The following is a 27353-nucleotide window of genomic DNA, read 5'->3' on the forward strand; positions in this document are numbered from 1 at the left end:
ACATCCCTTACGGGTTAGACGGAGCCAACAGTCTTGATAAGAATGATCACATTCAGCTGTTTGGCTTATTGATAGAGTTGAGATTCAAATAGTGACAGTTAGCCCATCGCCTAAAAGAAGAATCTCAACTTTATAAGCATATCCCTTAGTCGCCTTTTACGACATCCACGGGGAAGAGAAGCTTTTTATTATAACGTGATCGGGGTTAAATTGTATTTTTGATCAAATCAACATGAATACTTATTTTATTTTAATTGGCTTAGGTCTAAAATATTTATCTAGACAATTTCACCTCGTAAAATTTTGTGTTAATAATTTATTATTTTTATTTGACGTTACGACATACTGATAAAAAAAAAGAAATAACAGAGAAAAGAGATGAATGGAGGACGCTCCACTTAACTCCACCGACAAGAGTTAGCTTTTAAATTTAAGAAGAAGAATTAAGTATTCGGCATAATACTCGTATCTGGAAGTCACTTCGGGTTAGTAAGCTAAATCTGTGTTATTTGTTTTGCATTATCACGACTATCTATCTATACCAAACCAAACAAATCATTAAATTAACATGGGTCTCTGCCTAATTCGGAAATTCGAATTCGGAACGGCAAATTGTTTCACAAATGGTTACTCATTGGAGCGTTATTGCGTCTGGTGGCCACGTCACCACCATGCGCGCCAATCACAGCGGAGACAATGGAAAATCGTCCGGCGAGTGACGCGTTGAGCGAGAAAGGGGGACCAATGACAGTAGTGGATTTAATTAGATTGTAGTGTGTTAGGCACGTGATGACGCGAGACATTTAAGTCTTATCATACATGTACTACTTACATACAACATTTTTCATACATGTATAAATATATATTTTCACGTCTAATCCCTTGCGGGGTAGACAGAGCCAACAGTCTTAAAAAGACTGATAGGCCACGTTCAGCTGTTTTGCTTAATGATAGAATTGAGATTCAAATTGTGGCAGGTTGCTAGCTGTCGTCTAAAAGAAGAATTCCAAGTTTATAAGCCTATCCCTTATTCGCCTTTTACGACATCCACCGGGAAAGAGATGCAGTGGTCCTTTTTTTCTGTTGGTGCCGAGAACCACATGTTTAATTAATTAATTTCATTCTTAAAAGATGTAGATATTATATTATATCACGATTCTCTCCCGAAAGTTTAGGCGTAGAGTACATAAGGAAAGAGATTTTTGTAAAAGACTTACTTATTACAACAATTAAATAAATTTTAATACATTTCATTACATTTTCCCTCTTCCTCCGGCCGTTAGACCCGGTCACATCACGTCCAGTGATAATGCTGCAGTGTAGTTTGTTCCGCCGCTTCTTCTACACATGCGCTTTGTTGAAGCGGTAGTAGTTATAATTAGATTTAAGTGATGTGACGTCAATAAGTGATACCTTGTATCCAAATTCGAAAATAAATCTATTCTATTCTATTCATCATCCTCACCTCTCTGTAGAAGAGCCCAGGATGCGCCTTTTCAATACACTCAAATATAGTCACATTTACTGTACAAAGAACATCATTTAAGTGCCGTGGGGTTCCCGGCACCAATACAAAAAAGAATAGGACCACTCCATCTCTTTCCCATGGATGTCGTAAAAGGCGACTAAAGGATAGGCTTACAAACTTGGGATTCTTTTTTAGGCGATGGGCTAGCAACCTGTCACTATTTAAATCTCAATTCTATCATTAAGCCAAATAGCTGAACGTGGCCGGTCAGTCTTTTCAAGACTGTTGGCTCTGACTACCCCGCAAGGGATATAGACGTGAACATATGTATGTATGTATCATTTAACAATCAGTATATAACAATATGTAAAAATGTTCTAGCAAATAATATATTTTAACTCCCTCTTATAAGTACTGTGTGTTTTTCATTAGAGAAAAATACAAAGTAGGTGGTACGCATGAAAAAATACTGCTTTCTGCATTTACAATGTTTCAATAACCGGCTCGTTGTTATTTCAGTTTCATTATTTATACTAGACAGCAGTAAATAAGTCTACATGTGTGGTCACGGAGGTCAGATAGGTACTTTTCCCTTTATTTCCTCAATCGTGGTATAAAAATGAATTTTCTCGGAAATATACCTACATACCTGAACTTTTAATTACGGCAAGAAAAACGTAGTCAGGAAACTTGTGTTAGTCAGTCAGATTACTGGGTCATCTTGCATAGAATGCGAAAGTGGAATTGAAATAGGTTCGTGTAAAAACCTGATTTATCTAAACCAACCTCCGAAGCTAGGCACGCGCTAAGTCGTTTTCATCGTGCGAAAAACAGCGATAGTTTTTCGCTCGATATCTTTCAAGCAAAGACATCTCTCAGTTACTAATCCTATCCCATCTAATTTGGTCACTTCTTCATGATTTTCTTCATTCTTGAAATTGAATAATTTTCATCCCGGTAAAAAATATAGTTCCTGTGAGATTCGCCAAAAAAACCCGGAATTATTTTGTAAAGTGGTTTGTTGCTTACTTCGTGCGTGTATGTGGCGCTAGTTTCGCGCTCGCGTGAAAAAAGCTAGATTTAATATTGCAATCTGGATAGATGTCAACGTACTGACATTACCTTATACTGTGGCCGGGTACAACCACAGCAATCTGTGCATAGAAGCACGCATGGTCGCATACAGGCTACCATTGAGCGCGGCTACGGATTGCCGGCTATTATTTTCATGGCGTCAGTTTAAAAAAAAATGGATTTCTCCTTGGTCTTCGTGTCGTATATTTTCTCGATTTCTTTTTTTATTTTTCTCCGGACGCCAAAAATATCTTCATTCTCACAAGGACTGGCTTAGTCACATTTATTTTGTGGTTTTTTTGTTAATAAGGGTGGACCCCGGAGCCCGTTTGTGATATGGGAAGGTCTAATATCCACAAGCTATACCCTATTATATATATATAGGTCGTTTTGATATATATACATACGTATATTCACGTCCATATCCCTTGCTGGGCAGACAGAGCCAACAGTCTTAAAATACTGATAAGCCACGTTCAACTGTTCGGCTCGATGATAGAATTGAGATTCAAATAGTGACAGGTCGCTAGCCCATCGTCTAAAAAAAAAGAATCGCAAGTTTGTAAGCGTATCCCTTAGTCGCCTTTTACGACATCCACGGGAAAGAAATGGAGTTATCCTATTCTTTTTTGTACTGGTGCTACTGGAACCATGCGGCAATTAGATTTATTCGTGCAGATATTTGAATTTAATATACCTTCCTAATTTTGAATAAAAAGCTGTAAACGGTGTGCTTTTACACTTTAGCGACGGCGGCGTCTGCGCTCATTTTCATTTCCCCCGCAATATTTTCCGCACCAAATCGTAAATCTGCCTCGAAAGCGAAGGACTGTAAACCCATTTGAGCACCTGAATAACGACCTGATTGGCCGCCAACGGGCGGCGCACAGCCTATTTTAAATAAAATCTACGAAATTGAGTGAAAATTACAACCTCTTTTTTTGGAATTTTCGACTTTACAGAGGGCTTAAGGTGCGATTTTGTTACTGGATTGGGTTTTTTTACACCAAGTGACTCGCGTAGACTTTCACACGCTTTGCAGGGGAACTTAATCCATTTAGGATCATGGTAAAAGCTGCACAAGATGAATATCCTAGTCCCAAACATACTCGTATACTTACAATCATAAAACAGCGCAAATATAATATTAACACTTATACTTAATTCATCATATCCTCAAATCTCCAAACCAGTATAATAACGATTATTAAAGCATCAATCAGGCAATATAACGTGCTTACTGTGTCAAAAATTTACGTCTCAATTTTATCAAAATACCTTAGATGTATAATTCATAGATAACACAGCCGAGTTTCTCAAACATGGATGTCTCACGTTAATGCCTGCCTAAATTTGTAACGTGTAATTAATCCCGCATATAACGCGCGTAAGTACTCTCGTGTTCGAAATTTAACCGATCAGATCAATTTTAGAATAAAGCCCAAGACACACATGAAGAATCTCTCACACTAACATCTATGCGTGTTCCCGTTTTCACCATTCGCAGCTATGCTTTCGGGTCCGAGATTGAGATGTCAGTCTTCAACTCGCCTCAGTAATTTCTTGTTATAAATATTTCGGTTACCATGTCATCTTTCGAGTTAAGATTTCTTCAGTGTGCCACTTTAACCCCGATAAAGATGGCAATGCTAGGCTGTTTTTATTTATATATCTATGTACATCAAGGAAAAATAATGAGAATAGAACTTAAACTAAAGAGAAATTTAGTTTAAGACCACTTCTTATTTCTAGAGAAATTCCTTCCAATAGGCCCACGACAGGAAAACGTAAAGAAAGACATTGGTTTCTATACCTAATTAATAATATATATACATATATATTCTCCAGTAACAGACAGAGTTCCAGTAACAGAGAGATAGACAGAAAAAACATATTTTGCGAACATATTTTGTGAACAGCATTTATTTTTTTATAACTTTCAAGAACACAGAACAGAACAAAAAAAAAACAATAGTTAATAATTTTATATATTTTTCGTAAACTAGTCACTTAAAGTTTGCCCTCCAGTGTTGTAAAAATAACTCGTAATTTGACCCCAAAAAAAAATATAAATCACTCAAATTGAGCTGCTTCAAAGTATATTCGAGACGTGTGATATGGGAAACTAACTCAAGGATATCGCATTTTCTAACAAATAACAATGTAATGGCAAAACACCCAAGACCCACGTCAATCTGAAAAAGATCATTCACCAGGAAAGTCATTCGTCATTTTCACAAACATCCGTAAAAAATAGGGTGTGAGAAGCCTAAACAAGGGTTTTTATAGAATAAAATACTGGTTTAATAAACATGGGATTCTTCTTTTAGGCGATGACCTGACACAGTCACTGTATATAGGTCTCAACTCCATCACTTAACTGTCCAAGTTAACGTGCGTTTGCAGTATTTTCGAAACTATTGGCTCTGTCAAATTCAAAAATTCAAATTTCAAAATTCAAAATTTTTATTCATTAATATAGGATACTATATATCGCTTAATAATTGTCGTATGGTTTAACAACATTGGTTGACGTCAATTAAATTACTTAAAAACTAAGTTTACTGCCGCTTCCAAGGCGTCAGTGCAGAAGAAGCGGTAACAAACTGCACTGCAGCATTTTCTTCAACAACGTCAACTTCACAATATTAAATTATACTTAGAATAGAATCTCTGATCTGTCTACCACGTTATTATTGGAAGGGCCCATATATATTGCCAGATACAAAAAAAATTATAATAATTACGTCTTTATCCCTCACTCATTTAGGAAAATGTAAAGAAAGGCATTGGTTTGTGTGCATAATTAATAATATATGTCGTAATCATAGTCTCTGCCTACCCCTCCGGGAAAGAGGCGTGATTTTATGTATGTATGTATTATCTCTCACCGGTTAGACAGAGCCAACATATTGAAAAGGGTGTAAGTCCACGTTCAGCTGATGGTGAACGATAGTCTTAATGATGGCTGTAAGGCCTATAAGTATGTAATAAGTAATCTGAGACTTTAACAAAACCCTATGTCATTTTTACACGTTGAAAATTGTTAACCTTAAAAGCACAACGATGCCTTTTGTCTGACAAGGGTTTTAGTTAATCCGCGCAAATAAAAAAAAAAATACCTTCACTCGGATATTTAAATTTTCTAGCATTATTTCTTTAAACGCTGTTTAAAAATTTGCAGCACTCAACTCCTTTACCTCAACAATTCGTTCTGATTTAATCGAGACTGCAAAATGGAGGATATTAAATTAACTTCTCGTTGCTACGCTTTAGTAATGAGTCCTTCAGTGGATGAGTTCAGCGAATCTGTTTACCTGGAGCATTGCAATTCGGTATTTGCGAACACAACGCCGCTGATACAGAAGATAATCTCCTTAAACCCTTCAGTTGCTGAATTTCGCTCGTATATGGAACGTATTTTGAGTAGCTTTTGCCTTAAGGGTCGATGCACACTATTGTAAATATTAGTGTTTTTCTTTTTTTTTTTTTGGTTGTGGATATATTAACGTGAATTCATATTCATATCGGATATGTTAACCAGTATTCTTAGTGGCGCTAAATTCACGAAACCACGTTTTAAAGCTACATACATACATACCTATACATACATATGGTCACGTCTATATCCCTTGCGGGGTAGACAGAGCCAACAGTCTTGAAAAGACTGAATGGCCACGTTCAGCTATTTGGCTTAATGATAGAATTGAGATTCAAAGGTTGACAGGTTTCTAGCCCATCGCTTAAAAGAAGAATCCCAAGTTTATAAGCCTTTCCCTTAGTCGCCTTTTACGACATCCATGGGAAAGAGATGGAGTGGTCCTATTATTTTTTGTATTGGTGCCGGTAACCACACGGCATGGTTTTAAAGCTAGTTGAAGGTAAACCCGAGACGCTGGTACCCAGAGTTTACGCATCAGAAAGGAGCACCTTAATGATTAAATCCAAAACCCTCTATAGTTTGTTACTAGCTCATGTCCGTACTGATAAAGGGTCAGGTCGAAAGTACCCGAAACCGCCGAGCTTGCATGAAGAGAGTTATGAATGTGGACGAAGCGAAGGATGTATGCAGAGATCGTGGCAAGTGGAAAGAGGTAGTCTCTGCCTACCCCTCCGGGAAAGAGGCGTGATTTTATGTTTACATGTATGTATGTCCGTACTGGTTCTACAGTCCGTACAGTGTACATCCAATAATGGAATCTCCATTTGCACATTCCCCGTGTACCTTAATCCGCCTTTGCGAGTGAATCAGTCGGTCAAATGTGATCAGAGAGTGCCCGTTATGCCGAATTGCCTATTAGCATCATTGGTTATGTGCAGGGATTCAATTCGGATTCATGTGAACACTGTAGCTGTTGCCCGCGACTTAGTTCGCCGTAAAAAATTACTGAAAATACGGACGAATACAATGGTTATGTCCCTTAGAGTTAGAGTAGGGAAGGGACAATTTGTTTTTTGATGCCAGTTTTAAAGTTTAACCAAACCTAAGACATCTGAGAAAACCGCTTTCAAATCGGATTAATAGACTTAATTCTAGTCACGAATTCGTGATGCGAGTACAAACATACAGACAGATGGAATTAGAGCGTCTATTAGACTTAGGTTGATAAATTTCCTATATCGATTTTCACTAATATATTTCAATTACAGAATTCTATCCGTTACTATTTTGTATCGATAATACACGTTAAGACCAAAACTAATACGCTAATATGAGATGTCTATATATCCCTTACGGGGTAGACAGAGCCAACAGCCTCGGAAAGATCAATATTAAGCTTCGATCAGCTGTTGTTTTTAATGATAGAATTGAGATTCAAATGTGTGACAGGTTGCTATCCCATCGCCCTAAAAAAGAATTCCAAGTTTGTAAGCCTATCCCTTAGTCGCCTTTTACGACATCCATGGGAACCAGATGTAGTGGTCCTATTCTTTTTTTTTTTTGTATTGGTGCCTGGAACCACACGGCACGGTTTTAAGGCCAGTTGGAGGCGAACCCGAGACGCTTGTGCCCAGAGTTCACGAATCAGAAAGCAGCACCTAAATGATTAAATATAAATAAATATAAATATAAATATTGATTGAGTTAGCCTCGAAGTAAGTTCGAAACTTGTGTTACGAGATACTAACTCAACGATACTATATTTTATAATAAATACTTATATAGATAAACATCCAAGACCCAGGCCAATAAGAAAAAGTTGCCATTAAAGCCGAAACCCTCTATAGTTTGTTACCAGCTATGATGTGTGTCATTCTGTCCAGGAGCGTCTCCTGCTGTCTGTGCTGCCCCGCCACGTGGCCGTGGAGATGAAGGCCGACATCGCCAATCAACCGCGCCAGGAGCAGTTCCACAAGATCTACATTCAGCGATATGAGAACGTCAGGTACTTAATTACATACATACAAACATACATACATACATACATATATACATATGGTCACAAAATTTTGACAAGATTGTTTCAGTAGATTACCCGTGAAGAGGTAACAAACAAATAAACATACATACATACATATAATCACGTATATATCCCTTGCGGGGTAGACAGAGCCAACAGTCTTGAAAAGACTGAATGGCCACGTTCAGCTATTTGGTTTAATGATAGAATTTAGATTCGTTCGTACGTAATTATCTTAATCTATACTAATATTATAAAGTTGAAGAGTTTGTTTGTTTGTTTGAACACGCTAATCTCAGGAAATAATGGTTCGAATTGAATAATTCTTTTTGTGTTGAATAGACCATTTATCGAGGAAGGCTTTAGGCTATATAACATCACGCTACAACTATAAGGAACGAAGAAATAATGGAGAATGTGAAAATAATCCACGGAAAATTATTCATCCTTGAGGGCTTCAATGATGCTCAAAATAAGTGTTCCACGAGAACGAAGTCGCGGGCACAGCTAGATTCCATAGCACTTCCACTGTTTGAATCTCAATAACCATCGTTCCTTACTGTATTTCGAAGTCGCATTGAAACTACTGCAAATGTATTGAGTGATCAACGTTTATATGTATATATATGTTTATATGTATATGAGTTCCGCGAAAACTTAAGGTCCTTTTCATCTCGTCTATTCAATATGTATACTACTGATATTATCATCTCTCCGTGAAGTAATATTTCAGAGTGGCTTCCTTACACGGATGTAGTTCTGACCGCTAGATCTCTCATACATTATGACTTTACAACAAACTGAGAAGATATTTTTCACGTCTATATCCCTTGCGGGGTAGACAGAGCCAACAGTCTTAAAAGACTGATAGGCCACGTTCAACTGTTATGCTGAATGATAGAATCGAGATTCTGCCGTGTGGTTCCCGGCACCAATATGAAAAAAATAACACCACTCCATCTCTCGACCAAGGGATAGGCTCATAAACTTGGGATTCTTCTTACAGGCGATGGGCTAACAACCTGTCACTATTTGAAGCGCAATTCTATTATAAAGCCAATCAACTGAACGTGGCCTATCAGTCTCTTCAGGACTGTTGAATCAGTCTACCCCGCAATGGTATATAGACGTGACTATATATATGTTTGTATAACTCTCAGCATACTATTCAAAAATAAAAAGTACGTCTCTATCTGCAGACGAAACTAAATTTCTAGTATACCTACTATACTACATCAATAAATTCACAAGACATACATACCTACCTACACATATACATATCGCGTCATGTGAATTTATTGATGTAGTGAGTAGGGATAGTTTGTTCTATTTTCCTTATTCATCATAAAAAAAAAACCTTATTTCTACCTCAATCGTACCCTCAATGATTACCATACTCCGGTCCCCTTCACAATATTTCCAATATTTTGCATCCTACGCCGCGCTACTCAGCCAATGTAGCTCTCTCTTATTAGTTCCGCTATCAGAAACCTTTTAGGAAAATTATGTGACTCGGGTGTATAGGGTAGAACGTAGTTTAGTTAACGCAAACTTGGAAGTCGTAACGTTTCATTTTGACGCATCGCTCCAGTCGGCCAATCTGTGCTTTTCATATTTAAAAAGTAAATTCGAGAATGTTCTTTGTAGTAGCACTGTTGTTTTTTTTTTCTTTATTTCTTTGTTATATTAAACAAATTTCTTTTTTTAAAGTGTAGTGTGGTTTATGTCATATTAAAATAAAAGCACTCCATATCTTTCCAGTGGACGTCGTAAAAGGTGATATTAGTCGCCTGTTACGACATCCATGGGAAAGAGAAGGAAAGGTCGTATTCTTTTTTTTTTTAAATTGTGCTACACGGACTTACGGAACCCCAATTATATAAATAGAATGGAATAGTTTAAAAAAAAAGTTCTCGAATCAATTAAGTTACCACTTGTGAACTTAAGGATAAATGCTCCAGCAGAAAATATCTAAACGTGGTTTCGTAAGCTGAATAGAATTCAGCATTATGACGATCAAAAGCCCTTATAACTTCAAGACCCTAGATCCTATTAGCTTGGCTTGCATTGTCAGTTAAAATTCAGTCGAATCTCCCAACTCTAAAAGCAGATGCATCCCCAGTTTCCATTGTATAATTTCCTAAGAGGATTGCCCGGATTTCAACTACAAATATTCATCATAGCTAAAACCTTTGTATAGCTTGTTCAAAGTTGATTTCATTAACTATGCGTTATTAACATCTGCGGTCTAGTTGAGTTGACGTTAGCATTGTTAAAATATGTAACTCGTAGTTTATTAACTGTATCTTAAAATGAATAGTTAAGTGTTTTGTGAAATTTACATATGTACGGAGAGGGATTGAATTACTTTATAAATACATAAATATAATAACGCATCTTTCCCGGAGGGGTAGGGACAGATTCTTCATTCCCTTGACATATATTCCCCTGCAAAGGTTGTGGAGATCAAATCTTTGTCGCGCTTTGTAAAAACCTGACTCCAAACCAAAACAATCACACAAAACCAATCCGGAGTCATGGTCGTAAAAGCACCCGGTTATTCTCCGGAGAAGTGAGAACACAACCGGTACTAACACCAGAAGCATATAAAGCCTCTTACCCCGAAGGGGTAGACAGTGACTTCAATTTTGACGATCCCTACACAGCTCAGTGTGATGATAGGGGTTAAATGACCAAACCAAAAATATAAAGAAAACAAACAGATTTATCAAATTATCCATAACAAACACATGCGGCAGAAACAAAATGATTCTCAATCAACTTAATTCCTATCGTAAAGATAACAACGAAACAAACAACGCGTACATACATTTAATAACGTCTTTATCTCTTACGGGGTGTATAGAGCCAACAGTCCTAAAAACACTGAAATGCCACGTTACTACACTAACAAAACCAAACCTTAAAAAAACCTCCAAAAAAAAAAGCAATAGTACATTCGAATCCCTCGTATCGCTGCAAAAAAATAAAACAACATCCACTTTGAATAACAAAACATGACAGTGTACAGATGTCGTGTCAGAGCTCACTTGAGAGCCGTCAGCGGTGTCCGACACCCCACTCTCAATTACAGTTAGCCAGGGGACAGGTCAAGTGAATGCGAACAACATCATGTCAATACCATGTCAGTAGTCGTGCTGTTTGCATTGGTATGGATTTCTAATAAAATTTTATTGTCTATACTTTAATCCTTCTTTTGTGTTTTTCGAGTGGTGAATATCTAATTATTTAATTAAATTCGTGTTACAATAAAGATCGTTTGCTCGATCGTTCGCTTTTATTAGATCTTCTTATTGCAAGATGTAAGAAAAGTATTAAGTATAACATGGTACAATTTTTTTTAAATCATCAGTCGATGAAGTTTTGCAGTATTACATATGTATAAGCATCAATAATTTCGCGAGCCACCGACATAATTCTAATTATTAGACATAACATATTTTTTTTAATAATGGAATAGATACAAATGAAATCCGTTTAGAAAATCTTTTTTACCATATTTCTATTCGTGTTTATGACTGATTCAAAGATATCCGTGTAAAAATTCTATTTTCAAACCTCTCAACGACAAACAAACGGAATAATATACAACAACTTAAAAAAATGCTGGCATGTTATTCAAACAAAAAGAAAAAAAAAACAAAAAAATCGCGTTAATTTTTCCATTTCGTTTTTCGTATTGGCATTTTGAATAAACCTTTGAAAAGTACGCGAACACAAAAAAAAGCATTGTTTTACAAATTGCTTTGTGAAAAGTTCGTTTATTGAGATGCCATCATACCTCTCTGACAAAATAAAAATTGGTTATTTTCAATGTACAGCCATTGTTGAAATTCGTTTTGTAAAAAAGTCCTACCTTTCCTAATTTGAGCATTTTTCGCAACATGTTACAATTTTTATTTATAATATATATATGTACCAATTGTATAAAAAGCCGATGGATTTTTATATTTCTCCTTAGAGTGACAGTATCATTTCGTAGGCAATTTATATAACTACTTTCATATTTACATAGAATTCTGATCGCTATTCTTCTGACTTAAAAAAAATTTGTTCAATAAAGACTTTTTATTTATTTATCTTTACTTCGTACCTAAAGCAATGGACTATATACAATAGAAATATTGGGAGTTAATTGAAGGTTCATTTCTGTGGCAAATCAAAGGTTCGTTCGTCTTTCGTAAAATCTTATTTAGAGCTTCACACGGTATTTTCTTTGATATAATTAACCGAAAATAGTAATTGGCATACGAACCCCGCATTAATTAATTGTTCGATTTCCACCCTCTGTTTCGTAAATTAAACCAAACATGCCTCTAATTATCTATTTCACGCCATATTTGTTGAATCACACGTTAATTATGACGCTTCTAATTGTATTCGATAATAAGTTTACACTAGGCAAGTATAAATAAGCATTGAGCTAACAAATCTCTGAATCCTTTATGACGCCATCCAGCTAAACGTGACCTTCAAAGTCATGTCATTTAAGGCCATTTAAGAGATAAAGGCGTTGAAAATGATTTTTTTTTTTTTGGAAACAATAAAAACGTAAGCCGTCCAAAATACATATGTACCACCAATTATTATAATTATATTACATCCTAATTTCCCGATATGTTACTTATACCAAATATATTTATTATACATCCTGATTTCCCAGTATAGTACTGACTTTAAAAAGATAATTTTTTTTGATTATCTTAATTATTTTTTTAGAATGATCTCTGTGTCGCAGCGGTAGTATGTTTGTCTGTGACACCGGAGGTTCCGGGTTCGAATCCCAGCCAGGGCTTGATGAGGAAAGAACTTTTTCTGATTGGCCTGGGTCTGTTTATAAGTATTTATTATAAAATATAGTATCGGTTGAGTTTTTATCTCGTAACACAAGTCTCGAACTTACATCGAGGCTAACTCAATCTGTGTAATTTGTCCCGTATATATTTATATTATATAGTTTGTTTATAAAGGTAAAGGGTCAGGTCAAAAGTTACTTCGAGGCTAACTCAATCTGTGTTATTTATTTATTTATTTATTTTTCTACGATTTCTGCATAATTTATCAATGTTATTTTTAATATTTTTATTTTGGTGATAGTTGTTGTTATAAGTCTATCGATTAAATCCCGTTTTTATGGTAAACTAGAGGCCGTCCGCAACTTCGTCCGCATGGAAACCCTATCAATCTCGCGGGAACTCCGGGAAAAAAAGAAGCCTATGTTATTCTGGGTCTTCAGCTACCTACCTACCTAATTTCATCGTAATCGGTTCAGTAGTTTTTTCGTGAAAGAGTAACAAACATCCATACTGACATACAAACTTTTGCATTTATAATATCCTACTAGGATTAGCATCATTACAGTTACGAGTTTAATTAAAGCCCACTCGTCAATCTACTTGCACAATTCACTCGAACAATATAAACTGTTAGCTGAAAACGTTACAAGTAGTTCGTTCGACAATTTACTGGGCGTTTACTTTGAAACGTAGGCAGTGAATCTTAAATATAATATACATACAGACATACATAAAATCGCGTCTTGTTCTTTCGACAGGCTCGACCAATAGGCTAGCAACCTGTCACTATTTCAATCTCAATTCTATCACTAAGCCAAACAGCTGAACGTGGCCTATCAGTCTTTTCAAGACTGTGTTGGCTATATGTCTACATATAAGACATATAATCACGTCTATATCCCTTGCGGGGTAGACAGAGCCAACAGGCTTGAAAAGACTGATAGGCCACGTTCAGCTATTTGGGTTTAAGATAAAATTGAGATTTAAATAATGACAGGTTTTTAGCCCATCGCCTAAAAGAAGAATCCCAAGTTTATAAGCCTACCCCTTAATCGCCTTTTACGATATCCATGGGAGAGAGATGGAGTGGTCCTATTCTTTTTTCTATTGTTGCTAGGAACCACACGGCACATGTGTATTATGTATGGACGGCTATATGTATGGATATACATACATACATACATAAAATCACGCCTCTTTCCCGGAGGGGTAGGCACAGACTACCTCTTTCCACTTGCCACGATCTCTGCATACATTCATCTCTGTATGGATATATAGACGCTAATTGCACTTTATCGAAACATAATATGTCACACAAAACGATTGCACTGCGACCAATGTGTTGGGCTGTTTACCGGCTTATCCGGGTCGCACCGGGTCGCATCGGGTCGCACCGGATCGCACCGAGTCGCATCACATTCCGGGCACGCGCCGGCCCGTCGGTGATCACGCACGCAAATGTTTACACGGGTCTTATTGTCGATTTATTCGTTTAGGGATAAATTAGAATACACTATCATACATACATATTATCACGTCTATATTCCTTGCGTGGTAGCCAACAGTATTGAAAAGACAACAACAGTGTTGGCTCTGTGCCGGGAACCACACGGCACTATTGGATATAGGTAACTTAAATTTACATACATACATACCTAATAAAATCACGCCTCTTTCCCGGAGGGGTAGGCAGAGACAACCTTTTACCACTTGCCACGATCCGTGTACACCTCTCATAACTCTCTTCATGCAAGTTCGACGGTTTCTGGTACTCTTGACCTGACCATTTACAACTTAAATTAATTTTTTTTTAATGTAAAATGACGTAAAAAAGTGCCTGCGATGGCCTATTTTCTGAATAATAAAATTTTGATTTTGCAGCATTCTGTTTGCGGACATCTGCGGCTTCACATCGCTGTCGGACCAGTGCACCGCTGAGGAGCTGGTCCGCCTGCTCAACGAACTCTTTGCCAGGTAATTTATATCATGCTAGCGACCCGCCCCGGCTTCGCACGGGTGCAAAATTCGGAAAAAAATATGCATAAAAACCTTCCTCTTGAATCACTCTACCTGTTACAAAAAACCGCATCAAAATCCGTTGCGTAATTATAAAGATTTAAGCATACAGACAAACAGACTAAAATAGCGACTTTGTTTTATACTATGTAGTGACTTGAAGACACCTCGGCTCCGCCATCGTCAAAAGGAATTTCTGTTCCCGCGGGAATTTCGGGAATTCCTCTCTCAGTCCACCCCATGACTACATAAAGAACCTACACCCTAAATTTCAAGTCTCTAGACCCAGCGGTTTGGGGTGTGCGTTGATACGTCAGTCAGTCATTCTCTTTTTATATATATATATTGATGTTTATGTTTAAACTTCTGTAACTCCAATTAAACAAACTCAGTACTTATCGACTCGAAAAGACTGAAAACCCACAAAAAGGTGGATAGCTTAATGATGTATAGGCAACCTTCTTGTTATACGCCATAGCAACGGTTGCCATGGTTTTGGCATATTGTGATTTTAAACTGATTATTTCTCTCCTCTTTTCTCCTTCTATCTTCTTTAGGAATTACGAAATTTGTAACTATACTTCCTACAGATGTACTCGTAACCAACATTCAGACAAACTGACAGGTTGCCAGCACAACGCCTTTATAAAACCGAAGTGTAGAATAATTAGGCGGGACAGGTTTGGCTCAAAATGTTTGTCACCATCGTGGTGACGAAGGTGGAATAAAATAATCTTACAAGGCTTATATTATACTTCACCATGATCTGAAATCACTGATTTACTTAACTGTAAAATGTTAATATTTTAGTCAAACTCACGTTGAAACCTGGTTAGAAAAGGTGCTGTGTGGTTCTCGGTACCAATGAAAAAAAGAATAGGACCACTCCATCTCTTTCCCATGGATGTCGTAAAAGGCGACTAAGGGATAGGCCTACAAACTTGGGATTCTTTTTTAAGGCAATGGGCTAGCAACCTGTCACTATTTTAATCTCAATTATATCATTAAGCCAAATAGCTGAACGTGGCCATTCAGTCTTTTCAAGACTGTTGGCTCTGTCTACCCCGCAATTGATATAGACGTGACCGTATGTATGTACATATGTATGTTAGAAGAGGAGATTAATTCTTTGTAAGAGCGCTAATTCGTTTCGAGTACCATCTCATTAGCTTACTAAAGACTGTAACACACTACTCGTCCCCCAAAATAAATTTACGCACTGACCTCTCCACAACGAGGAAGGAGTATGGCAAGCTTACGATGCTTACAAGTTCCCGACCCTGTTTAGTCAACGGCCGTTTATCAAACCAGCTTAGTACCAATTTAAACATGACGGACGACCAGCGACCGAAATCTAATTACGCGGGGGCCGATCCAAATCAACATTGATTTACATGTCCGCTGAATTAAAGCACGGTGCACACTGTGCGTCGAGGGGGGAGCCCGCAGATAAATTAAAACGTACAGAGCCTTTGATGCCAGCCATTCGGAGTTATCAGGCCTGTCGCGTGCACCATATACAAGGGAAAATTGAAACCGTTTTGATGATGGCCGTTCTCGATTACTTGCAAGATATTAAACTGTCTTTAGAACAATGTGTGTGTGTGTATGTGAGTGTGCTTTAGAATTCTGTGACTTGTTCACTTTAAAACTGTTAAGATAGTAGTAGTTTAATTTTTCAAAACACATAAAAGAAAATAGTTATTAAATAATACAGTGTGAAAAAGAGTTGATTTTCAGGACGTTAAAGTAACCGTGTTATAGGTTGTTTGTCTGCTGTGACTGTATACATTTTTATTTCTATTGCATTTTACGAAAACAAGCTATTGGCCGTGACTTCATATACATATGTTATAATGCTAATTGGTTCCTAATAGAATATAGCCAAAAAACAGCTACATATTAAGAGGATGTGTCAAGTACAATAAGATATTTAATCATTTTCAACGTGGTAAAGAATATAAATCGTCATATCACGCCAGACTGCAAGTGTGGCAGATTTTCGTCTTACAAATTAAAAAAAAAATCTTATATCTCAAAGTGTGTCACACACCATGTGGTCTCCACTTTATTTTCGCTGATTTATCGTCCATGCGAGCTAGGATATTACATAATCCTGGACGGGGAACAGGCGCTTTTTATCAGGTATCGAAAGATAAATTATGACCGTAGACCAAATTGCAAATGTGTCGATTTTCGTCTTCCAAACAAATCGCGACCATGTAAAAATGTCATCTATCTAAACGTGTGTCACACCATGTGGTCTCCGCTTTATTTTCGCTGATTTATCGTCCATGCGAGCTATAGGATATTTCATAATCCTGGACGGGGAACAGGCGCTTTTTATCAGGTATCGGAAGATAAATTATGACCCTAGACCACATTGCAAATGTGTCGATTTTCGTCTTCCAAATAAAATGCGACCAGGTAAAAATGTCATCTATCTAAACGTGTGTCACACCATGTGGTCTCCGCTTTATTTTCGCTGATTTATCGTCCATGCGAGCTATAGGATATTTCATAATCCTGAACGGGGCCAACAGGCGTATTTATCAGGTAAGGGTTACCATCCATCAAGCAACGGACACCGGCTACTGCTAACGAGATGACCCGCTGTCACAGCTCCGCGATAAAATGCAAATGGGAACTAGTATTTTCAGTCTTATTGTAATACTTGCTTACGAAGCAGATATACAAGGAGAGTGTGGAGGGAAAGGTCGGAGTGGGAAGACCTAGACGAACGTATCTTGATCAAATTAAGGACGTCCTGGTAAAGGGTCAGGTCAAAAGTACCCGAAACCGCCGAGTTTGCATGAAGAGAGTTATGAATGTGGATGAAGCGAAGGAAGTATGCAGAGATCGTGGCAAGTGGAAAGAGGTAGTCTCTGCCTACCCCTCCGGGAAAGAGGCGTGATTTTATGTATGTATGGAATACTTGCTTTCACCAGCAGCTTGAGCCGCGCTGATTTTGCGCCACTCGAACGCGCTGATTTTGCGCCGCCTACAAAAGAATACAGGTTTTCCTAAATCCCTCGGAAACTTTAGGTTTTAATTGGGTGAAGCCTTACCCTTTTCTTTCACTAGATTCTTAATTATATACGCATCAGTTTAGTTCAGTAGATAACGCGTGAAGAGGTATCTAACAAATTTACTTTCGCATTTTATAAATGCGAAAGAAGAATTCAGGGTCGTGGCAAGTGGATAGATGTGGTCTCTACCTACCCCTTCGGGAAAGAGATTTCATTTATGTGTGTGTAGTTTCTATTGATGATACGATAATTCAAAGTCGTTCTAGAAAAAACTACGGCGTATAATGAAGACACACTTTGAAAATTGAACCTCTATTTCACGTTGGACTTTGAGAATTCTCGAACACGTCTGGGATGCGTCGTAAAGGCGTAAACTATCCGATGCAATATACTGCAGTCTCAATTTATGACTCCGGAGTAACGAGATAGTCCTGACGCCGGGAGATTTATGTCATTGAAGTAATTCTTTCAAGTTACAACGCCCTCTAGTTTATTTTCTGTGAAGAGTTAAAAAAGAGCGAATTTTGTGCCGTGTGGACGGAAGCACTTTCAAAATGAAGTGTTCCATTTGAAAATGCGGAACGTTGGAAGGGAAAGGCCTAAACGAACGAACTGTAATCAAAAAGGCGAAAGTTCAGAAACCGACGAGCTTGCATGAGGAGAGTGATGAATGTGGATGAAGCGAAAGAAGTATGCAGGGATTTTGGACAAAATATAGCCCATGCCGTGCCGTGTGGTTCCCGGCACGAATACAAAAAAAAAAGAATAGGAACACTCCATCGCCTTCTCATGGATGTCGTAAAAGGCGACCAAGGCATGGGCTTACAAACTTGAGATAATTTTTTAAGGCGATGTACTAGCAACCTCTAGTATAATTATATAGTTTAACAATCCAAATTCAAAGATACCACAAATCTTTGTTAAATGTTACTAGTTTTAGAAATATACCAATGTGAAAAGGCCTTTACTCTATTTAAGCGCTCGTAATCCAATGAACGGTTGCATTTTGCGTTGGTAACGGTTGCCAAACGGCCGCTGGTTAATTCCTACCTGTTTAGACCGTTTTTACGACTTCATTTTGGGGTTAAGGTACCGGTCACGATGTGTACGTTTTGCAAAACGACTTGGGGTTACCAAAAGTAAGTGGTTGTTTGGGATTAACATAAAGATTTATGGAAAATCATGGAAACAGTGCCGTGTGGTTCCCGGCACCTATATAAAAAGGAATATGATGACTCCATCTGTTTTCCATGGATGTCGTTAAAGGTGACTAAGGGCTTATTAAATTGGGATTCTTCTTTTGGGCTTAGGAAACTGTCAATTTTGACTCTCAATTCTATCATTTAGCCTAACATCTCTGTCTACCCTGCAATTGATATAGATCGTCATGTCTATATCCCTTGCGGGATAGACAGAGCCCGAGCCTGATCATCATAGGCATCCAATTTTACAGATAGGTGTAAAATGGTGATTTTGCGAATCGTTTTATTTTCACCTGTCGTTTTGCGAATTTTATTTTTGAGAAGTCAACATCTTATAATGTCTCAATGTGACCACGGCATTCGGATCCCTTCCGACCAGTAAGAAACGACACAAGTAGATTGGTCTTTATTGGAAAAGATGGCTCCGTTTTATGGATTTAATAAACCACGTTGAATATTAAAGTGGTAAAATGGAGTTACAATTTCTGTAACGATCCAATATCTTGGTGAATTTAAAATAGTAGTACCTACCAACTGCTGTTTTATTGCCAGCTTATTGTATGTTCGCTTTCTTTACATTCTCCCCGAATCAAGGGTAATTTCGACCGGTGAAATATTATATTCTCTGCTTGTTTTTTTTACTTTTATGAAGTACACAGATGTTTTAGAATCGATTTATCGTGTCTCGTCCCAACGTCCACATAATCTTTGGAAAAATTATTGAAAACTAGCTGTGCCCGCGACTTCGTCCGCGTGGAATAGTTATTTTGGGCATCATTGAAGCCCTCAAGGATGAATATTTTTCCCCGTTTTTTTTTCACATTTTCCATTATTTCTTCGCTCTTTATAGTTGTGCCGTGATGTTATATAGCGATAAATGGTCTATTCAACATAAAAACAATTTTTCAATTCGAACCAGTAGTTCCTGAGATTAGCGCGTTCAAACAAACAAACTCTTCAGCTTTATAATATTAGTAGGTATAGATAATGATTATTTAGTTAAGCTTATTATGATAAAAAACAGATGTGTTACAAGATTTTTACCAGACTTAGATAAAACTAGCTTTTAAGTATAAAAGGCGAAGTTGTTATATTCGTCCAACAGCGCAACCCTTTCTTAACTCTCAGCAACATTCTCTTTAGTTTCCCTTTACGTACTTCGTGTATTTTAAAGTGTATTCTGTATTAATCACCTCCTTTTTTATAGGGCGTTGACGATACACCTTTATTATAAGAAGTTAGAACATGAAATTGCTACTCATTACTTGGACGGCCGCAGTGGCGCAGCGGTAGTGCGCTTGTCTGTGACATCGGAGGTCCCGGGTTCGAATCCCGGCCAGGGCGTGATGCGAAACTAACTTTCTCAGATTGGCCAGTAACACAAGTCTCGAATTTAATTCGAGGCTAACTCAATCTGTGTTATTTGTCCCGTATATACATACATACATAAAATCACGCCTCTTTCCCGGAGGGGTAGGCAGAGACTACCTCTTTCCACTTGCCACTATCTCTGCGCATACTTCCTTCGCTTCATCCACATTCATTCATTCACATTCGTCCCGTATATATTTATTTATTACCAGAGTTCATATAAATATAAATAAAAAAATAAATATAAATATATACGGGACAAATTACACTGATTGAGTTAACCTCGCAGTAAGTTCGAAACTTGCGTTACGAGATACTAACTCAACGATACTATATTTTATAATAAATACTTACATACATAAACATCCAAGACCCAGGACAATCACAAAAAGTTCTTTTCTCATCACGCCCCGGCCGGGATTCGAACCCGGGACCTGCGGTGTCACAGACAAGCGTACTACCGCTGAGCCACAGAGGCCGTCCTGACCTACATGTAATTTTGGCAACAGATTTGACCGCCTGGCCGCCGAGCACCACTGCCTTCGCATCAAACTCCTCGGAGACTGCTATTACTGCGTCTCCGGGCTGCCCGAGGCACGTGACGACCATGCCAAGTGCTGCGTTGAGATGGGGCTCGACATGATTGACGCGATTGCGTGAGTACCTAACCTTCCGTTTTACTTTATACATACATGCATACGGTCAGGTATATATCCCTTGCGGGGTAGACAGAGCCAATAGTTTTGAAAAGACTGAATGGCCACGTTCAGCTGTTTGGCTTAATGATAGAATTGAGATTCAAATAGTGACAGGTTGCTAACACATCGTCTAAAAGTTTATAAGCCTATCCCTTAGTCGCCTTTTACGACATCCGTGGAAAGAGAAGAAGTAGTCCCATTATTTTTTCTCTTGGTGCCTATCAATCAGTCTTTTAAATACTGTGTTGGCTCTGTCTACCGCGCAAGGGATATAGACAATATGTATTATATGTATGTATGTACTTATGTATGTACGTTTTAAAAATGATTTAATCTTTAACAGTTTGGTCCGCGAGGTGATGGCGGTGAATGTGAACATGCGCGTGGGCATCCACACCGGCCGGGTACACTGCGTGGTGCTGGGACTGCGCAAGTGGCAGTTCGATGTGTGGTCGAATGACGTCACCCTGGCCAACTACATGGAGAGCGGCGGCGTTGCTGGGTAAGTTGTATAATGACGTCATATTCCCGGAGGGGTAGGTAGTGACTATTTATTTTCATTTGTCATGAGCACTACTGTACTGTTTTTGCATCATCTACATACATATAGTCACGTCTATATCCCATGCGGGGTAGTATATATATATATATGTATATATATATTCTATATATGATTGTTGGCGCTAAATCTGCGCGCGCGCAAATTCATAAAAAAGGCATTCGCGGGCACATTATCACGTCTTTTTACATTTCAATAAATTAAATTTAAGTTATATCTATTAAATTACTATTTCTGTTCTGCCCTATAATTCGTACGACAGTTTTTTTTTTTAACGTAGACACAAATACAGCTGTTTCTGCGAACACAATGAAAAGAAAACAGTTTAACAGCCACTGTGGCGCAACGGCAGTGCGCTTGTCTGTGACACCGGAGGTCCTGGGTTCGAATCCAGGCCAGGGCATGATGAGAGAATAACTTTTTCTGATTGGCCTGGGTCTCGGATGTTTATCTATATAAGTATTTATTATGAAATATAGTATCGTTGAGTTAGTATCTCGTAACGCAAGTTTCTTACTTCAGGGCTAACTAAGTCAATCTGTGTAATTTGTCTCGTATATATAAATATACAATTATTTTCATGATTTCCATCCCTGAACAGACGTGTCCACATCACCAAGGAGACGCTGAAGTGCCTGGGTGACGATTACAAGGTGGAGCCGGGACACGGTGGTCAGAGGAACACCTACCTCAAGGACAACAATATTGAAACCTTCCTGATTGTCCCTGATGACACCAGCCGAGTGGTAAGCTATTTTAACGGCATCTATTGAAATGACATACCTACATTCATATAGTCACGTCTTTATCTTTAACGGGGTAGACAGAGGCAGCGGTCTTGAAAGACTGGTAGGCCACGTTGTACGGGTTAATGATAGTATTGAGATTCGAATAGTGACAGGTTGCTAGCCCATCGCCTAAAAAAGAATGCCATGTTTGTAAGCATATCCCTTAGTCGCTTTTTACGACATCCATGGGAAAGAGATGGAGTGGTCCTATTCTTTTTTTGTATTGGTGCCGTGCACAACACAGGTCAAAAAAAATCAAAGAAAATTTTGTGGTTAATGGTTTTCAATTTTGATTTTAGGACAAGAAGCCCCAACACTCGTTCTCACTGAATGGAAATGTGTCGAAGGAGATGCGCGTGATGGGTCACGGCTCCCAACATGGCAAACACTCCTCCAAGTAAGTACCGTAGACATTTTAAAAATATATATTTATAAATGTACATCATGGCTGCCGTGGTATAACTAAAATGCCGTTATCTGACATCAGGATTTTCACCTTTTTTACCAGTAGAATAAGAAAAAAAAACTCTTTCGATCTGTATATATATATACGACTTTTTGGTACCTTTAAGTCATTAATAGGCGTTCTCATTGATGAATGGCATCAGTTTAATTTTTTACCGCATTTATGACGTTTTACTTAAAACAAGGATTTGGCAGATAACGGCATTTTAGTTATACCAGGGCAGATGGAAAAAAGTACAACTAGACCTTAGACTAAGAAGCAATTTAGTATATGGGCACTTAAGTAGTGTTGCTAAAGAATTTTTTTCCAGTAGTCTATTAAGTAAAGTTGTAATTTTGTTTGTTAAGATTCAACTCGAAAACTACTTGACCAAATTTGACAACAATTTGGCACAGAAATAGAACAGATTAATAGGAGTAACCTTGGCTTTCTAGAATTCCCACATGAGTTAAGCATACATACATACATACATAAATATTATCACGTCTATATCCCTTGCGGGGTAGACAGAGCCAACAGTCTTGTAAAGACTGATAGGCCACGTTCAGCTATTTGGCTTTAAGATAGAATTGAGATTCAAATACTGACAGGTTGCTAGCCCATCGCCAAAAAAAGAATCCCAAGTATTAAAGCCTATCCATTAGTCGCCTTTTACGACATCCATGGGAAAGAGGTGGAGTGGTCCCATTCTTTTTTGTATTGGTGCCGGGAACCACACGGCATGAGTAAGGCCCCGCGAATAAACACAATAAAAACTTACGCTAATACATGATTCACCTCAATCGTATTGAGATTATAATGAAATTCGATTATCGCATCAGGATCGGCGCGGATTCCAGCAACGAGAACAAGAAGCCAGAAGACGAGGTGAACGAGTATCTGATGAAGGCCATCGATGCGAGATCCATTGACCGTCTCCGAGCAGATCACTGCCAACCATTTACGCTGACCTTCCGTGACAAGGCCCAGGAGCGCAAGGTAAGAAGACGTAATATTCTCTTGTGAGCACACCATTTACCACATGGACGGATGAGGTCAGGATCTGGAATGAGGTGATGAGACAAGCTCAAGGCTGAGAGTAAGCTGGAAAAGAAGATGACATAATTAGAAGACTCTATTTATTGTTACTCTGGGTGAATTTACAATTTTAACAGCTTAATTTAATATTGTAACATTTAGTAACAATATTAAATTAGGCTTGTAAAACTAGTTAATTACAGTAAGTGTAATAAATTAATAAGATTTTGTAGGTTTTCCGTGCATTGTCCCTAAAGGATTCCTATAAGTTTATCTCCTGTAGTTGAGTGAGTTATACAAAATAAATTCAGAAAAGTTCTCGATCAAGTGTAGTTTTTTGTAAGGGCAAGTTTTACAGAAAGATCCAAACTCAAATTAGCCAATAAAATAGATGATTTAATCTGAAGTCACTGTGTTGCCGTTGTAGAAAATAAAAAATACCATGTAGTAGATAACTGTTTTCGTAACTGTATAAAATAACGTTAGGGTTACGTTAGTAACGTTATAAATATAGGTTTTAAGCAGCAGAAATATAAAAAAACCGAGTAATTCAATTACTTATTAATTTAATAACTATTTCAAGATACAGATATGTATAAGATTAAAATCCTTAATCTTCTTACAGTAATACCTTTGAACATTTAATATCAGACAAAGGTATTTTATTCATTTAATTTGCATTCCTTCAATATCTCTTTGAAGAAAGCTTATAGCTAATTGCTCTCGGCTTCTAATTAATTAGTCGTGAGAAAGATCTGTTACGGAAACTAGACTGTAATGTCTGACTGGTAATAACGCAATGCTGAAAGGGAGACAATTATCATTGAGAAAAATAATCACGAATAAGAAAACAAGACGTTTTTCCTTAGGCTTCTCATCAACATCATCATAGCCGTTAGGACGTCAACTGCTGAACATATTACATACTCGTATGTATAGGCCTACCACAATAATTTCCACCTAGCTGTGAAAAAAATGATGGAAGCAACCTGCATCCAACGTTATCCCGCAAACTTCTCACGCCTTCGTAGCATGACACGCGCGACGCCGTTTTCATCGCGCTATAAAAACGGCGTTGCGCGTGCGTTGCTGTTGAGGCACATCGTCGGTCCATATCGCGAGGCCGTCTACGCTTCGCTGAGGCGTCCAAATCAGCTTAAAAATTTGATTACTACAACTTAACATAAGCCATTTACTTCGACATAATTTCACCAAAATCTTCGAATATTTGTTTACTCCAGATGTATCCTCGAATATCTGTTCCTTCATTGTTTAATACCAGCGCCAATTCAAAGGCCTTTTCCATCTGCTCAACTTTCTTGACTCCCTACGAGTTCTCTATACTTAATGTCACTGTGTTATTTTTTCAAACAGTAAACATATCAAGACAACCGCTGGTGTATCTTTTAAACCCTCATTATATGAAGTGTCCGGCTTGACTTGTACCAGAGACGGCTCCAATTATCTGAGTGCTTCATTTGTTGAACAAGTTCGTTCTTGGACAGTTCGTTTTCATAAAATGATAGATTTAAAAAGTTGCCAGTTCTTGTGGAAATACGGCTACAGACGCCATATTTTTTTTATTTTTTTTTAATTTTTAGATACCTAAGTGCGTCTTATAAAATATCGCTTTACGAGATAAATACAAAACCTTAAAGAAATGTTCTGACACAAAAAAGAAAGGTAATTAAATGCTTTTAAAAAAAGAGTAAGTTTTATTTTTTTTTTAAACCAAAATAAAATAAATCGTCTAGGATATAAAGTGAGTGACATTTCTAGCACGTTTTTCCCATTTTTCATAAATTCGTTGTACCTACGTAAAAATTTTTCTTTCTTGTTGGAAAAGGCTGAATACAGTGTCCTCGTATATCATTAAATTAACAATGAATAAGGTCTTATGCATTTCAAAAACCTTATTAACCAATTACCTTTTTTACCCACCTATACCTAGTCACATCCACACCCCTTCCGAGACAAAGCCTGCAAATCTTGAAAAGACTGAAAGGCCACGCTCTGCTGCATGGCTTTACGATGGTATTGAGATTCAAATAGTGACAGGTTGCCAGCCCGTCGCCCACGAGAGGAATCCCAAGTTCACAAGCCCATACCTTAGTCGCCTTTAAGACATCCATGGGATTGAAATGGCGTGGTTCTATTTCAAAGTACCGGAAACCACACGGCACAGTGTCTATCAGAATACATACATACATATGGTCACGTCTATATCCCTTACGGGGTAGACAGAGCCAACAGTCTTGTGAGACTGATAAGCCACGTTCAGCGGTTTGGCTTGATGATAGAATTGTGATTGAAATAGTGACAGGTTGCTAGCCCATCGCCTAAAAGAAGAATCCCAAGTTAACAAGCCTATCCCTAAGTGGCCTTTGACAATTTAGAAAAGAGATGGAGTGGCCCTATTCAATTTTCTATTAGTGCCATATAAATCTATTAGTTCGTTCGTTCGTTCTATTAGTTAAAAAACCACACGAACCACACGGCACATGCGCTTTTTTAAAATATTAATAATGAATTTCTCATTTTACCACAAACAATTGAAAATTAGATTTAATAGAATAAGATTGTGGTTCCCACACGGCACATGCGATTTTTTTTAAATATTAATAATGAATTTCTCATTTTACAGTACACTGTCGAGCGAGATCGCATGCTGAAGGCGTACTTCTCTTGCACGCTGGCAGTGTATGTTGCCGTTATCATCATCCAACTGTTCGCCTACAAGATGTAAGTCATACATACATACAAACATAAAATCACGCCTCCTTCCCGGAGGGGTAGGCGGAGTGGGAAGACCTAGACGAACGTATCTTGATCAAATTAAGGACGTCCTGGTAAAGGGTGAGGTCAAAAGTACCCGAAACCGCCGAGCTTGCATGAAGAGAGTTATGAATGTGGATGTAAGTCATCATATTAGTTTACCAGCTTTGGCCCGCGACATCGTTCGCTTCGTATCACTATCAATCGATATTTGTGTCAAATTTCATTCGCTCACCAATAAATTCTCTAAATTCTTCTTTTTTACTTTACTCATTCCTTTTTAAATAGTTATTGTTGAATGTTTAGCGATTAATGTTACTTTTTTTTTTATTGTATTAGTGTCTTGTATAAATGAGTACCCGCAATTGACCATTTGTTTTAAATGCGTGGCGCTATTTTTTGTAAACGATTATTGGTCTTGCGAATAAATCAATCAATCAATCAATAAATAAATCAATGTGTACTGAAACTAAATGTTCTTATCACGCAGCTCCCTGGTAAGCCTTGTCATGATTGGTGTCTGCTCCATCGTGCCAATTGTCGTCAGTTACCTCATATTCTGCATTGATTTCAAGGTCAGTTTATTATTTTTACTTTTTTACATTGTAAGAATACCTCAAGTCTCAAGATTAAGGACTTTGACCAATAAGTGCTGCCGGTGATGATTTAAT

General features: G+C 37.8%; 1 protein-coding gene across 1 annotated transcript in view; it reads left to right on the forward strand.

The window, feature by feature from the left end:
* LOC106142307 (adenylate cyclase type 6) overlaps nt 1-27353 on the forward strand; it is a 200180-nt gene that overhangs the window by 163031 nt on the left and 9796 nt on the right. Inside the window, exons 12-20 of the mRNA XM_060953665.1 lie at nt 7808-7929; nt 14643-14735; nt 20889-21035; nt 21421-21579; nt 22238-22382; nt 22724-22821; nt 23712-23868; nt 26552-26649; nt 27173-27257. Coding sequence (XP_060809648.1) covers nt 7808-7929; nt 14643-14735; nt 20889-21035; nt 21421-21579; nt 22238-22382; nt 22724-22821; nt 23712-23868; nt 26552-26649; nt 27173-27257 — 1104 coding nt within the window. The remainder of the gene's footprint in view (nt 1-7807; nt 7930-14642; nt 14736-20888; nt 21036-21420; nt 21580-22237; nt 22383-22723; nt 22822-23711; nt 23869-26551; nt 26650-27172; nt 27258-27353) is intronic.

This window comes from Amyelois transitella, chromosome Z (genome assembly GCF_032362555.1).
Source record: "Amyelois transitella isolate CPQ chromosome Z, ilAmyTran1.1, whole genome shotgun sequence".
NCBI classification, from domain to species: domain Eukaryota; kingdom Metazoa; phylum Arthropoda; class Insecta; order Lepidoptera; family Pyralidae; genus Amyelois; species Amyelois transitella.